Genomic DNA, 16,493 nt, shown 5'->3' on the forward strand with positions numbered 1-16,493 from the left:
ATCATTCATCTTCTGCAAAATTAAAGAGCCTTGCCCTAATAATAGCTTTGACAGCATGTTATCCAGCAGAATGACCTTAGAATCATAATGAATGACTAATGAAAACCAGGCAGAAGGCTAATACAGATGGAAATTTTTACCAGCTTCTCAAAAAATTTTTAGTTGCAAGGAAAGTATCTAAAATACTTAAATTCCACATTGAATCTGGCAGAACTACTTACCATGTGCTCCCAGAGGGATCGTCATTTCCAAAGGCACTAAAAGAGCCATCATCTCTCTGGAAAAGCAGCTCTCTCTGGTAGCCTGAAGTGGAAAAGCAGAGATAGGTATTGAGAACTTTCATGTGGGTTTCGGCACAAACTGCCTGCTGATGTGAAGCAAGGCACTTTCTAAGGTTGAGAAGGGCAGAACCTGACATAGTGTTTAATAAAAAGTCTCCCAAATATGTAGGAACACATAAAACCACACAGAAGATGATGAGAAAGCGAGCAGCAGTACCATGAAGGATTCATCTACAAAAGCAGAACCAGAAGCTCCTGCTCACGCTCGCAACAGTACTCAATGGCTCCAGGAGCACAGCAGCAAAGAACAAAGTAGCAGCTATAGTTCAGTGCTTCATCAGTTTGGGGAGCTGGAGCTGTGCACCTACAGAACTACTCTATCTTTCCAGCAGAAGGAAGGACAAGCAAAAATGAAGTATTTTCCAACTGGAAGGGCAAAGTGTACAAAAAAGCTATAAATGCTGCTCAAAACCAGACTCTTTCAGCAGCTTGCTTTTCCCAAATCAAAGCACTAGTTATTTGAACAGGCATGCTGAAAGAGGTTACTCTGAAACCAGTGAAAAATATCAAAAGACCTGAATATCCTGAAATCCTGAGACAGATCCATTTAAAATGTCTGCAAAGATTCTTCAGTATGCAGAACAAGCACAGCTTTCTCCTGACTGCTGAATGTCTATAATAAAAGTGCCCCAGGGGCTCACTAGCAGCTCACAACCATGAGCAGCATCCTTAATAGTTGACTTCAGTGCAGACCCAATGTTCATTAATGTTAGAAATTAAAAGTGTCCTATGATATGCTACTCCCTGTAGTTTCTAAAATCTAAAACCTTCCTTCCCTTATATTTTGCTTGCCATTTGTTTAGCCATAACAATAATCGTATCTATTTATACCATTTCAGAAGATATCTTTTCTTCTTTCCCTCTACCTCGTATTTTTCCTTGGCTATTTTGGCTATTATAATTAAGAAAGTATATTCATTAATTAAACACCTGACAGATAAAGACACAATACTGAATCAGCCAGGCAGAAGGAAAACCTGTAGGCAACCATTAAGTCCTACACAAATTAAGAAATTTATAAATATGTTCCGTGAGGTCCATACAACAAGCGTTCCCCTCAAAATGTTCCTTGTTTTTACTGATAAAGAATTAATCACCTGCTTACCTACTATTCTATATATAGCTACATAGTGAGTGAACCACAGCCTTAATTACTGAGGAACAAATGGTCTGATACCCCAATCTAAGTTATAATGTAAGATGAAACCCTAGTCAGAATCTGTCTGTAAGTAGAAGAGATATAAAGATACAAATCTGAATTGCTACAGTATAGCAAGTGCACCTTCCCATAAGAACTCTTAATCCAGTAGCATCAGGCTTAGTTTTTGTCTCTTTAGAAGAGCTTGAAATTAAAATTTCCACTTAAATATAGGCTTCTTACAATGTATTTATCATGACAGTTGTTGATTACATGATTAAGACTGGTGAATCTTTCCTGTACAGACAAATCTGGCATCTCAGTTAATGATCTTGAGGAATCAAGAACTCTTGAGTGGGAAGAATAACAAAGGAATGAGTGGCATCACCAAGAAAAACAAAAGTCACTGTCAAATTTAAGCCTCAAAATAATGTGCTCTGAGGAACATGAACATATGTTTATATACAAATAGACTGCTTCCTCTTCAAAGATATCTGACTGTAAGTCTAATGCATGATGTTAAACTGAGCTTTTTCTGCTTCTTAGCAGAAGAGGCAATACATAGCAATAAGTACTATTATCACCACCCCGTTGGTAGTGTAAAAGCACTGAACAAAGACCAGCAGCCTGCTTAACAAAGACTGGTGAGTGGCCCTTACATAGGGAAAAATTTATCTCATAATTTATTAAGATTGGGAGGAATAAGAAAGATGAACAGAACCAGAGAGAGAATAGAGAGATCACTCAGCTATTTCCTACAGTCTGGTTGTTTTTTTCTTAATGCCAGCCCCACTGCAGTCTCACAAGTCTCTCAACACGCGTGCATCTGCCACAGGGGAGCCTGTAGTAATGCTGGAACAAGAGATATGGGGGCTGTGAACTACCGTGTTTGCTCCAGTGGACACTCAATCAGACATGAAAAATGATACTTCAAATGTCAACACATACAAGTGGAAAGGCAAGGAAAAGAAGGATCCTATTATGAAGATGTACACTAGCAGTCCCCGAGGACTGGCTGGAACCCAAGAGATGTAGGAGGCTCGCTGAACAAGGCTGAAAGAGGGGTGCATCAGGATTCCATCAGGACTTCAGAAATATGTGAAAGACTAGAGGGTCTCACATTTCAAATAGTTTGGAAATACTGCTCAAACTCATTGTTTGCTTTGGGCCTAGCACCAAAGTTTTTAGGCTGACCAGGATTTTTTTTATTTTTAAAGAAGTGATTTCAAGACAGGATCTGTCATTCTCACACCTGAAGGGTTGTTTGGGTTTTTTTTAAAGGCAACTTTTCTCTTGCTTTGCCTTTGTTCTAGGTAAATAAAAACTGACAAAAGAAGAACATACAGCAGTCTCTGCTACCTCTATGATCCCTTTTTCTCACAAGCATTTAGCCTTAAAATTAATTATATTTACTTCAGACTCTGAGGTCCCTTTTTCAAATATTTACTGAATTCTAACAGGTGAAATAAAGTCTGTTTTAAATTGAACTTCATGACAATCCTTTCAAAAACAGAGCTTATAAAAGCTACATCTCCAACTACAGATAAAGTTCAACTTTTTAAAAAGATCAGTGCAAAAAATGAGATCAATTGTTGCAATAAAGTAAAAAACCCCATTATTTTTTAGACTGTGGCTCTTTTCTTCAGATTACAAATATGTCAGCATTCTTACTGTTTTGTCTAACAGTGTTAAAAGCATGCACCTAAATTCAAAGTCTCAGGAACAAGTTAAGTAACACGATGCTTTGTATATAAGTGGCATTTAATCCTAGAATTTTAAGTTCCTTTGAAATAACTAATAAATATGTTAGTGGAAAACTTCAGAATTCTGTGGTAGCAAAACTCAGGCTTCAAAGAGTCATGGATTGCTTACAAACTTCAGAGTAGCTTTTTACATAGCACATCTCTTCCCCAACACCTTACTTTTCAACTAGAGCATGTAGTAGGAAAGGTTTAAAAGAATCATTTAACTGCTTTTGACAGAAAATTGGGATCTTGATGAAAGGAAAATTTATTTTTGAGCTGTGTCTTTTCCAAGGCAAATGTCAACAACTTAAAAAATAAACACAAAAAAAGCCAAAGACTTAAAGAGAGTAAACAACATTTGAAAATGTCATCATAGTGGCTTAGTAGGGGTGTAGCTCACATGATGGTCTCATTCCTCTCTATGACCCCGGCTCTTGGCATGCAGAATGACAACGGGCGAGTGATACACTGGAGTTAAGACACTGATCCAAAAGGCACAGAGAAGAATAGTTTAACTATATTCTCCACACTCTGTGATGCCTTGGAGTATTTCACAATTAAAATATTCAACAATTTCCAACTAAAATTTTCCAACTTTTTATTTCCAACACTAAGTTTACTTCTGACCAAATCTAAAACTTGGGTGGGCAAAAGCCAACCACAAGAACAACCAACACGCCTTGATCTCTGCAAGGACATGGCAGGATAGGATGGTGTCACTGAAGGCAGATACATAGGATAAATATGGTTCACTCTGCCCACTGACTAATTTTCAACCTCTGTGCCTAAAGCAGAGGTCAGAATTGTTTGCTCACACATGGTTTTATCAAAGGAGAAGTAACAACCACCTAGAAAATCCATATGAATTACCTTAGAATCACAGAATAGTTATGGTTGGAAAGGACCTTAAGATCATCTAGTTCCAAATCCTCTGCCATGGTCAGGACCACCTCACATTAGACCATGCCACCCCCTTAAGGCTCTGTCCAACCTAGCCTTGAAAACTTCTTTAGGCAACCCATTCCAGTGCCTCACCACCCTCACAGTAAAGAACGTCTTCCTTATATCCAATCTAAACTTCCCCTGTTTAAGTTTAAACCCATTACTTGTCCTATCACTACAGTCTCTAATGAAGAGTCCCCTCCCCAGCATTCCTGTAGTCCCCCTTCAGATACTAGAAGGCTGCTATGAGGTTTCCATGCCACCTTCTCTTCTCCAGGCTAAACAGCCCCAACTTTCTCAGCCTGTCTTTATATGGGAGGTGCTCCAGCTCATCCTCATGGCCCTCCTCTGAACTTGCTCCAAAAGCTTCTAGAATACATTTTTCCCCTGAAAAAAGTAACTATATAAAAACAACGTGTTTTTTTCTGAGCAGACTCGCCTTTGTAAACAAAATCATTTGCTCTTTAATTCTGTCAGCTCAGAAAAGGAAAATAAAGAGAAGATGGGCTTTTCTTCTAGTTCTCATGACACCAATAGAGCAATATTTCAAATACCAAATACAGAGTCACAGATATCTTTTTACTAGTGAAAGTTCTTAAAAATCTAACATCTTTCTTTTAAGCATACAGACCTTTTCTCAGAAATGATACAGCTTTTGATTTAATATCCTCTCTCAGCTGCCTGGTTTTAGTCAGGTATTGCAAAACATAAACATTTGGAGCAAAACTGATCATATTCTGTTCACCACAGCCATAAGGCATCTTAATCAATGACGACAAACCGTTGATAGAAGGCCCAAGTAAATCACCTGAAATATAAAATTTCATTAAAATAAATTAAAGCTTATTGCAAGTAAGTGCATACCTCACATATAAAGGGTGGTATCATCTAAACTGGAAGAAAATATGCCACATTAAGAACTTTTGTACTAAACACCACTAAACAGGTAGAAAACATACTTCATCTTCTGATCAGCTTTGTGCCTACTGACATTCCAACTACGGAGTCATTTCAAACAGCCACCATTAAGACAAGCAGAACTAAAACAGGATACTAGCAAGCTTTGCAGGACCTTCCTTATTAAACTCTGACTCCCTCTGTAACTCTGAAAATGGACAGCAATACCATAATATTGTAAATTAAATAAAGGAATGACACACTCCATCCATAAGGTCTTCCTGTTCTTAGTCTAATGCATGATGTTAAATTATTTTTAATTAATGATTCAACCTATTAATATCAATTAAATAAAAATAAATGTAGTTCCCTAAAAACCTATAAAGCAACAGCCTTTCTGGGCAAAATCTTGCAAGGGTCCCTAGAAGCTCTGGCAAATCCTGCAAGGATAGCTCAGGTTATTACACACCAGCCCCCCCGCTATACTTGACAGAGTTTACTACTTCTAGTTACTACTGGCAACTGCTCTGTTCTTTAAAAACCACCTACGCCTGCAATGCAGAAGATGACAGCAGCTGGATTATGAACACACACATGTTAGATACTGGGTTCAACAAAAGTCCAGTCGGCAAAACAACTATTAAAAAAATATAGCTGACCAGTAAATAATAAAGATGGAAACAGAATAAGGTAATCCTTACCAACAGCAGTGACCTGCACTCTCTCACTGCCACTTACAACATCAGAAGGAAAAGTGAAATCCAAAGTTTTTGACACTGATCGTGGCTTATTCCCAGTCAAATCCAAAAGGACTGTCTGAGAATATGTCTGTTCCAATCCTTCAGCCTATTAAAATAAAGACAAGATCATTGTATTAGGATAGGAGTCGTATGCTTACCGCACTGAGGGATCTAAAACAATGTCAGGTATTTTGTGCTGCTTAGTAACACATCCAGATCCTAAGCTATTGGCCTGCCCAATTAAAGACCTACCTCCACTATTTGCTTCTTGAGACCACATGTCAATGACAAAAATGCACCTGCAAAATCAATGAGAACATCTCTGATTCCAGCGAGCTCCATGCTTGGCTCCACATCCAAGCACATGTCAAGGCTGGGGGTGGTACCTTTCATGCTGTTTGCAATTCTACAGACTGTCAAACAAAAGGAGGACTTGAAACTGAAGTTAGGTACATGACCAGAAAGGTTTCATTTCCTCATGCATGCAAAATCCTAGAGTACTACGTTAAGGTCTGGGGTCCCCAGCATAAGAAGGATGTGGACCTGCTCAAGCAAGTCCAGAGGAGGGTCACAAAGATGATTAGAGGAATGGAGCACCTCTCCTGTGAAGACAGGCTGAGAGATTTGGGCTTGTTCAGCCTGGAGAAGAGAAGGCTCACGGGAGAACTCAGAGCAGGTTCCAGTACCTAAAGGTGGGTGATAAGAAATCTGGAGATGGACTTTTTACAAGGGCATGTAGTGACAGGACAAAGAGGAATGGCTTTAAACTGAAATAGGGTAGGATTAGATTTGATAGGAAAAAATTCTTCACTGAGGGTGGTGACACACTGGAACAGGTTTCCTGGAGAAGTTGTGGCTGCCCCATCCCTGGAAGTGTTCAAGACCAGGATGGACGGGGCTTTCAGCAACCTGGTCTAGTGGAAGGTGTCCGTGCCCATGGCAGGAGGGTTGGGACTAGACAATCATTCAGGTCTTTTCCAACCCAAACCAGTCTATGATTCTACGATGTTTCCTTGAGAAAAACTGTCCTTGACACAGGGAAAATAAATGGGTTTCTTTCCTACTGTAACAGATTTTTATTTGCTTCGCACAACAACTGAACTTCAACAGAAAGGGCAGTAAGTGGCTCCACCTGAAAACAGCTCACAACCCTGCAGCTTAGTGGTTGTAAGTGGTCTAAGGAGAGGCTGTGAGAGCTGTCCCTGTTCAGCCTGGAGAAGAGAAGGTTCAGGGAAATATCATCAATGTGTATAAATACCTGAAGGAAGGGTGTAAAAAAGATGGAGCTAGGCTCTTCCCTGTGGTGCCCAGTCGCAGAATAGAAGGCAATGCACACAAATAAAAGGACACTTTTTTAACTGTGAGGATGTTGAAACAACAAGCTGCCCAGGGATGCTGAGAAGGCCCTCTTGTTGGGGACATTGAAAACCTGACTGTGCATAGTTCTAAGATTCCTGCTGTACCTGATCCTGCCATGAGCAGGAAGGTTGGTCTACTCCCTTTCAACCTCGATCATTCTCCAATTCTATGGTCTTAAGCATTTATTTTAAGGATGAGATGTACAAATATCTACCACCTTCCACTGAAATGGAGTCTAACATGAATCAGATGTCTACAGTTAGGCAAGTCTTACCAGTTTCTGCTTTATTAGAACGTCTGGGGACTAAATCTTCATCAATAGAAAAATAAAAGAACGTTCATATAAAATAGGCTTTGAACTAAAGCCAGGTGGATGGAAAAATTGCTTGCACTTATCTACAACACAGTTATCTGGCTCACTCTCCACAGATTATTAAGCTAGCTGTAGTACCAGGAGTTCTCTGATGCACAAGTAAGTTTCACCTTGCTTTCAGAAGCATTTGATGCACTCTCTGCTGTAGAACTGGTCTATGTGTTCATTTGTGGAAGGGGATCTAAAGAATTTTAAAGGAGAAATTATTTAAAAAGTAGTGTTTTCTACTTAAAGCCACCTGACCTGAAATCAACCTTAAAGAGCAAGAGGCAGAAAAGTAAACTGCAGACAAGTAAAGGCAGACAAGTGCAGCCTTTTTGCTGCACTATGTTGCCTATTTTAGGGAACAATTTATCTCAGGAACAAGCTAAGCTGCAGACTGCTTACCTTTACTAAAACTTTCTGGATGATAGCATCAGAAGCAGCAGATGATATTGCTGTCACTTTGATGGGAATTTCTCCCAGCTGTTTTGGCTTGATTGGGAATTGAACAGTTTCCCCATCTTCACTTCGTACAGATACAGACTGTTGATTTTCTGTTGCATTTATTTCATTGGATGTTAGAATGATTTCAAAAGCATCATTCATATCCAGGATCACAGTAACCTGCAAATACACAACATTTGCAATACAAAGCATTAATTTTTAAAAACTGCTTTCATAAGCTGCTAACTTTTTTGTGTATAAATAGTTTTATGGTCTGTGCACTGATGAAAATATCATCTCACAAAAGAAAGACATGGTCTCCACCAGTGATGAAAACCCTGCAGTGTCTAGTAACATTCAAGTACAAAAAGACAGTTATTTTACCTCAGCTTCCTCTTTCAAATAATTAAAGATGTTCACTTCCAAAATGAACTGCTCTCCTCTGATAACAGAGTATGGAAGGTTCAGGAAAATGAAGAAAGGTTGAAAAGCTTCTAGCTGCAAAACAAAATCAGCAGTGAACCCCAACAATCAGATACTAGAAAGAAAATGACTATACAACTTGTCTTCTGATCACTTTAAAATTCAGATGACAGAACATGTTTGCTTGTATGCTACAGTTAAGAAAATGTATCGCTGCAGATCTGAAGCAGAAGACAAAGATGCTTCTGGTCATTTGAACCTTTGTGAGTGCTGCTCAGGTGAGAGCTGCTAGGACTAAGAGTCTATCATCTGGCAAAACTGGAAGCTATGATCTGTCCTGAGATCTCATTAAGGTTAACTGTGAACTGTTTTGTCTGCTAAAGTAATGGATGATCAAGAATCTGTCAGCTGCCCATGTCAGTACACATGCTGGAATACAAAATTACTAACTCGTCTAAATTCTGTAATTCATCAACACTTTAGAACCATGGGTTACTTTGTAAGACTAATTTTGGTATAAGTTCTTTAGTTATATTTCTAAAAACACATCTTTTCTTAATTAAAACTGCAGGAACATATCAGAAATCAGTCACTTTTATCTGTGAACAGAGATTTTTGGATTAAGTCTTGGCTCTAAGAAGCCAGTGGCAAGCTCTCATCAAGCTCAATGGTATCAGAATTTCACTGTTTATGAACACCTATAAAATACGAATGGCTGAAGACATTATTATTATTGAAATGTCAACTAAAAATGGTTTTGTTTTTCATTAAAAGAGTTCTTCCAAGTGTTTTGAGTTTCAGATCCAGAAACCCTCAGCTTTCTTTCTAGCTAGCAAATATTCCAATGTTTTCTTTTTAAAGCTTTGAAAAGTTGTTTGCTAAAGCTTTCAGTGTCGAAAACTTCTCTAGATATTAGACATACGAGAAATTCTGATGGAAAATTTTTGGCTACCTCTTAGTAGAGATTTTCCCTATGTAGCTATTTTCTTTGTCTTTTGTGTTTTGTTTTGCTTATCTTTAACACTCTTGAAATCCTAAAGTTTTACACTCAGGAATGTTCCTGTATATTACAACAAAATATGATAGAGTAAAATTATTGACACACTGTGTAGTAGAAGTCTAATAAAAACAAGATGCCAAGCAGTAAATTATATTAAGCACACAGATGTCACTTATTTATTTCCCCATTGCAGTTTTCATGCATTTCTTTTGTTTGCATCTCTGTATGGTACTGATTAACATGTTTCAGCCATATGGAACTACAAGCTCAATCTAAACATCCCAATGAGGGTGAATTACTGAACAGTGCATGTGTGTGATTATAGTTTAAAATCTCAACATCTGTTCTACTTTCAGTCTTCTCAAGTTTGAGGATGAGACGCCAAAGATATATTTTCATACTGTTTGAATCAGAAAACTATTCCTCTTTCTCCCCCATCTCTGCCAAGCCGAGTGAAAGAAATGAGAATCATGATTCCAGTCTCAAAGGAGCCTTAGCCGCAAAATCCAGGTCAGGCTCCAAATTCTGTGGTGGAGTTACGATCAGGATGTTCAAAGCATATGTTCTGTGTCTGGTGTAGCAGCCAACTATGAAATCTGGACCTAGATCTCAGTTTGGATCCCAAAAGTTGCCTCTCCCCAAGAATTTGAGGGGAAGAGAAATGGGTAAATGCCTGTCTCCAGGCTATGCCTGCTCTAGTCCTGGCATGAAGTTGGTAATCTATGACCTGGTACTGCACAGTTTCAACCTCTCTGACATTAGGCACTGAAGTGGAGTTGCCTCAGGAATACAGTTTCTCTAGGTCTTTACATAATGAATAGAAGGAGATAACTACCTTCAGATGATCATGCAACATACGTAAAATATTAGCTAAATGACACTTTCATAAGTAATTCCTATTTTAAACAGGCTAAATCACTCTAAGTAGCTGTTTCCATAAATATGATCCTAGGACAACTACATATGTACGTTGGGAATCTCAGGTTAGAGATCTAACTTGATGTTAGTGCTGAGAAGTGCTGAGTTTAGCTTAAATCACTGAACTCCTTGAACACCTGGAAACACAAGAGCCTCAGAAGACAGGAACATCTCATCCCACCACTGGCTCTCAGTGTCCACTGTGCTCCTCAGGCTAAGTTACCCAAAAAGTAACACCTGTGTTTAGTCCAAGACTGGTTTTGACAGATAAATGAAAGCAAGAGCAGAATCTAGTTTTTAAGCAAATCTTCCATCCTTCCTCCTAAGTGTTAGCAGAGCAGCACAGTGGCATGATCCTTCCAGCAGACAACATGCCTCTCCCATCCCAGCCACCTCCTCCCAGCTAGTCTGTACAAATGTCCCAGCATGCACTATCAATTCACGGAAAGCCCTCTTGGCAGAGCCAAGAAAACATGGAAACACACTATCCTCAGGCAGTCAGTCCCTGCTTCTACATATGAAAATGGCATATCCTGAGAGTGCTCTAATAAACCAACTGCTCCAACACAAATAGGCACCCAAGCATCTGCACGCCTGAGAAATTTACGTGAGCAGGAAGGGGAGGCAGACACAGTATCACCTAGGTCTTCAGTGATGATGTTTTCTTTACAGTTTGAATACACATGGCTTCTCAATCACTTTACTAGTATAAGGAGATAGCTGCTGTTAGAACTAAAATAGAACATCCAGTAATAACCTATAGTGTTACCAGCATGTAAAGGAGAATTGTCTAGTGCCATGGTACCTCCACGGGAGCAGTCGTCACTCCAAGCCCGCTGTTTTCAGACATCACAAAAGCACTGGCTATCCAGGATGTGATGGTATCAGGTACAGTGACTTCCATTGTGGTGTCCATGTCAGATCTGATGGCAGAAGGGTAGAGACTTTCAAAAGCATCCATTTACAGACATCAGTAAGTGGACACGAATGTTTAAAATGCATTAAAAATTTAGTCCAAACTCTTGGCAGGAAAAGCTGCTGATTAACTGTTCTTCTTTTCCTAATCATTTCAAAAAATTTGTGATGGAGTCAAAATTATTAAAAAAAATTAAACTATTTTAAATTACATGAATTGAAGGTAATTACACTTAATCGCATTACATGTAATCAACTTTTACTTTGTTTTTCCTTTAAAACAATCCCAGATGAAAGTTGCTTCCTGAATGTCTCAACTGTTAAAGAATACAAAACTTCTGCTGCACAACACAGGTCAGATTTCACCATCATTTGACAGTTTGAACTGCTTACTGAATTAGGTGCAGACAGGAACAGGTTTCCTTTCTGGGCTAATCACCATCTTCTCGTGTACTGTAGAGAAAAAGACTGGGTCTCCCTATCTATTATCTCTCCATCTGTAAAGGGATGAGAGTTTCTTTTGTCGCCAGGGTTTTCATTTAGTTTCTATTGAAACTACAGGGCCTTCAGTCAGGCATTGTCCTATTTTGTGCAGTTGTAATACGCCTCATTTGGTGGGTCTCCAATCTCACTTGTGGCCTCTAGGTGGTAGCAGAATGTAAGTAATACTACATTTTAAAGTGATGCTCTTCAGCACCAGTGCAGAATGCTACTAGAACCTACAAAATAACAACGGGAAATGTAAATCAGTTTCCATTTGCTTCCAAGCTCATACCTAGTTTTAGTGTCGATCCAAAGCCACGTCTCTGGAAAATGTGTCCTCACATAGAGATTGCTGAAATCAGGAGGTCCATTTTTAGATACCGGCATATCATCACCGAAACCATCTTCTATGGGTATCATTCCACCATCTACAAAATAAAAAATTACTGTCCTACCTACAAATATCTAGGTTTAACAAAAATCAAATCAGTAGAGTTAATAAAAGTCAAATTAATACAGTGTTTGGATTACAATCTATACCTTTGTTACACCTGGTAACACTACTCCCATCACATTAGGAACTATTTATTTTTTTCTTGCTTGTTTTTTGCTTTTTTGTTTTGGTTGTTTTTTTTTTTTTAATAAAAAAGGTTTCACACAAGCCTAAATTTCTACCTGGCCTTCCTGGAGTGCTTATGGAACTGGTGTAATATGCCTACACATGACAAACCACTGCAGCATATATCAACTGGCACTGCAAACAAAAACTCCGTCCACCCTCAGGCCTTGAAGGAGTAGTGCTGCTCAGGACAGCAGCAAAAAAGTAAGTTTTTAAAATGGTAGTCATATGCATTTTGTATGTCTTGCGCCTTGGAAATGGTAACAGTTTGTAAGGCTGGATGCAGCCTGTACACAGTACTGCAAGAAGACCTAATAGCGGCTCTAACCCACAGACCTTCTTCCCCATTCAGTAAATGAGATTTGGCTAATTTATTTTTATTACTTACAAAGAAAATGCTCCTTATCCTCCTCAAGAATTGCATCAGTTGATACCCAAAGGCTGCATTTCTGGATAAAATTTATACAGTATATCTCAATACAGGACATTCAGGACATCAGCAGTGCTTATCTATTTTCTTTTTTTTTTTTGTAAATAAAGTCATAAAGCAATTACAGAACTAAAGCAAGGAATCAACAAAACTGAGATCATCTGAGTATTGCATTTAATAACTGAAAACTTTTCAAAGGGAAGGCAATATCAAGCACAAAGTAATCCGTATTTATGAAAGTATAAACATATTTCTTTGCATTCAGATTATTTATATATTGATAAATTTCTCAATTTAAAACTCATAGAAGCCATGAAAACAGTATATTGTCTACAATCTCAAAATTTATAAAGGGCATTAACTTCTAAGAAGCGATTTGCAAATCACTAAGCAGTAAAACACCACAGCTTAGAATTAAAAAAAAGAAAAAGTACCTGAAAGACACCAAAAGAACCTCTGACCAGGGGGAAATATTGCACTGTGCTGTATAAATTGAGCTCATGGAACACCTAAGACAAAAAAAAGAGTGAATGCAAACTCACATTTTTCAGAACTTTCACTGTTGTAGGTGCTAATTCATAGAGCTATGCCTTAAGCAGCAGCTTGCTTAGCTCTTTTTGGTAAATAGAAAAGAATCTGTGACAGGAATGAAGATTTGCCTGTGAAGGTTTCATGATCAATGGAGAGTGACCAACACTATATAAGCCTAAAATAGGAGCCTACAGCCCACTGATATTCTATGGCACTTAGACCATGTCATTTGAGCACTTTAGAAACAACACATATTGCAAGCTCTCCCAGATTGTTAATGCACTAGAGCTTCTGTAAATAAAGGGAATTCAAAAAGATGAGTAATTTATTCTCCAAAAAATAAAATAATTTCTTTATTTTATATTGCTAATTTTAAAGAGCACAAAGAACAAACCAGTAGGGAGTTTCTTCTGGCTTTTTTGTCTTTCCTGAATGAAGAAACTGCCCAGTGTTAACAGAGCAGTTTCTCAACATAAGAACAATCAAGTATTAATTGGAATTAGAAATGTTGCGGCTATCACTTTGTATGCCTTACTCTCTTTTTCACTTGTGTTGATAAACTACTTGCAAAAGTAAAAAATACTTGCTAAAAATCCTGCCCAAAGAATATTACTCATTCAGAACATAAACTGAAACTTTTCCATAAACATACATTTTTCAAACACACAAATTCACTTACAGAATCTTCTGTTATGTCACTAGTTTCTCCTAGAAGCTTTGTACTTTTATCAACAACTGCAAGTCCAATTACTGATCCTGGTTCTGTTGTACTGATTTTAAGGGAGACTTTCTCAGATGGCTTGACCTTATCCTTGCTCCAAGAGATTTTAATCTAGAAAAAGGTAAAAAACACCACTGGTTTAAATTATACACTGATATTTACAGCCGCTAACAACTTTGCTTTGCTATAATTAAGACTCTGGATTTGCTTTTCCTAGGACCTTTGGGAAAATACTACAGCATTCATTTTGCTCTCTTGCTCTCTTAACACATCAGTTCCTTGGACTGGTGGGAAGTCAGCATCAGGATCCACTGTCATTTCAACCAGCTTTTAGAATACAAGCAGCAATCTCTTCAGGCACAAGGATACACCAGTTTCTACAGCTGAGGGCAGTAAAAGAAACACATCTGCAGTTTATCAATGCACAACACTGCATGTAACATCTTTAAGGAAAGATTACTTGGGGAGGATTATTCAGCCCTCAAAGATTACAAGTAAGTGTTCCACAGTGAAATCAGAAAAGGGTATAAACAATAAGTGCATGGGTAAAGAAGAAGGAAACAAATAGGATAATGTAGCACCAGCCTTCCCCAGGGTACTGAAGAGAGGAAGAGTGATCTACCTCTATTTCTAATACACCCCATCTCCACTGCACCAGATGACAATGCAGGATTTCTGTTTGAAATAAACAGTTTTACTCTTTTCCTTCATCAAAACACCCCTACTATAAACTCTTGAGGTGGAATTCAACTCCACACTTAAGTTACTTACATTTAGCTGTGCAGTTTCAGTTCAGTTTTTAAGCTCCCATCACACAGTTAAAAGAAATAATGGAGGCTAGAGAGCACTTTGGCTCACCATAAAGCAGAAAATCCAAGTGGTGGTGAAAAAACCAGTCCTACAGGCTCCACTGACTACACTGGCTGTGGGTGGGATTCAGTTAACATAAAAACGGACAGAGTGCCATTTGAGATGTTCAAAGGTATCCAAGACATGTCCAGTGGTGCTGCCAGACAATGACACATAACTTTTCCTTCGGGACCAGGCTTCAGGAGTCCAGGAAGAGTAACTTAAAACAACACACTCTTTTGGGGCAACTGATTTTCTGTAAACTGAGTTCAGACACCTAACTCAGATAGAGACTCAGCCACCTCAAGGCACCTGGAACCACTTGGGATGTCCCACGGCACACTGTCTGACCCTCAGCTCCCATTCCAGAAAGGGACAGGTCTGTCACAGGACCTTCGAAATGCCCATTCATCCCATGATGACACCTTGAATACCCAGTGGCCTCTTGGAAGACACTAGATGTCTGTGCTTAAGCAACCAAATCCTGACTCTACATGTAAATACATGAATTTAGATGTCTGAATCTACAGCCCCATCATACCTTTCCTCTGACAAATCTGTGTAGTGGTATCTTCCAAGCACATTCAGTATGAAAATCACAGAGCAATAGCAAACACACTAACGTTGACAACGTAAACGGGATTAGCTCCATGTGCTTCATTGTAAATGGGCATCAGACTGATTCACACAGAAAAAACAGTTTGTTTCTAGGTAAACCATGGCACTGCAGCTCTGCGTATCTGATTTTACCAACTCATTCACAGAAATTAAATGCTTGGCAAGGCTACAAATTACAAAGAAAGAAGCTTTCCACAGTCCTGAGTTAATTTCAGTGGCTAGTGTCAAAATGGCAAAACGGAGAAAGCTCAAAATTGGAAAGTCTTTCAGAAAGTAGCTTTCCTTATCTTACATTTTTTTGAAATATAGAAAATACAGTGAGGTTGATATTAAATTCTCACAATTTATTGTCTCAATTGTTTATCTTCTGTATATACACTAGGATTATGTTTTTCATCCAAAAACTACATTTGAACAAACTGGCATCAGATCAGACTTTACCTCATTGCTAAAAACATAATGCAATCTTACCTGTGAACACTGCAATCAGTGGAAAGATTTTAATTTGTTTGCAGAAGACTGAACCAAATTGTTATGCCTTCCCCATTAGCAATACCTTCCTATATCTACCCTAAATCTCCCAAGTTTCAAATAAATTATCTTACTTGCTTTCTGCTTGCTCAGATGCTTCAGACAGTGGTACATAATAACCATAATCAACACAAGTGTGCCTGCAGCTGTCTCACCATCCTGCCTTTACACTTCCTTATCCTGTGATAACAATGCTCATAACCTGAGTTTGGACAAATTATGAAGCAAATGGATAAATGGAGTAAGACAAACAGCCTTCCTACCAATGTCTGGTTAGAAGCATTAAAGTTTCCATGAGGGAGGAAGAACTTGAACCCATGAAGAGCCTTTGGGTGGTCTCACCTGTAAAATGTCACGGTGAGGCTTCTATTTGCACAAAGAACCAAATCTCACCATGATATGTAAAGCTGGAAAAATCAATTCATTGCTGCAGTAGTAGTTTTCCCACTCTTCTTCATGCACTTTTGTGTCAAAGTACACACAGTCACACGAAA

The 16,493-nt window shown here is 38.6% G+C and overlaps 1 protein-coding gene across 1 annotated transcript in view; it reads right to left on the minus strand.

The window, feature by feature from the left end:
- Nucleotides 1–16,493, minus strand: part of CD109 (CD109 molecule) — a gene marked incomplete at both ends in the record, with an annotated part of 77,126 nt that overhangs the window by 21,648 nt on the left and 38,985 nt on the right. Inside the window, 10 exons of the mRNA XM_080615988.1 lie at nt 222–303; nt 4,798–4,974; nt 5,765–5,909; nt 7,923–8,141; nt 8,346–8,459; nt 11,108–11,225; nt 11,993–12,128; nt 12,708–12,768; nt 13,184–13,258; nt 13,960–14,112. Of these exons, the coding sequence (XP_080472114.1) occupies nt 222–303; nt 4,798–4,974; nt 5,765–5,909; nt 7,923–8,141; nt 8,346–8,459; nt 11,108–11,225; nt 11,993–12,128; nt 12,708–12,768; nt 13,184–13,258; nt 13,960–14,112 (1,280 nt within the window). The remainder of the gene's footprint in view (nt 1–221; nt 304–4,797; nt 4,975–5,764; nt 5,910–7,922; nt 8,142–8,345; nt 8,460–11,107; nt 11,226–11,992; nt 12,129–12,707; nt 12,769–13,183; nt 13,259–13,959; nt 14,113–16,493) is intronic.

This window comes from Psittacula echo (genome assembly GCF_963264785.1).
Source record: "Psittacula echo genome assembly, chromosome: 4".
NCBI classification, from domain to species: Eukaryota; Metazoa; Chordata; class Aves; order Psittaciformes; family Psittacidae; genus Psittacula; species Psittacula echo.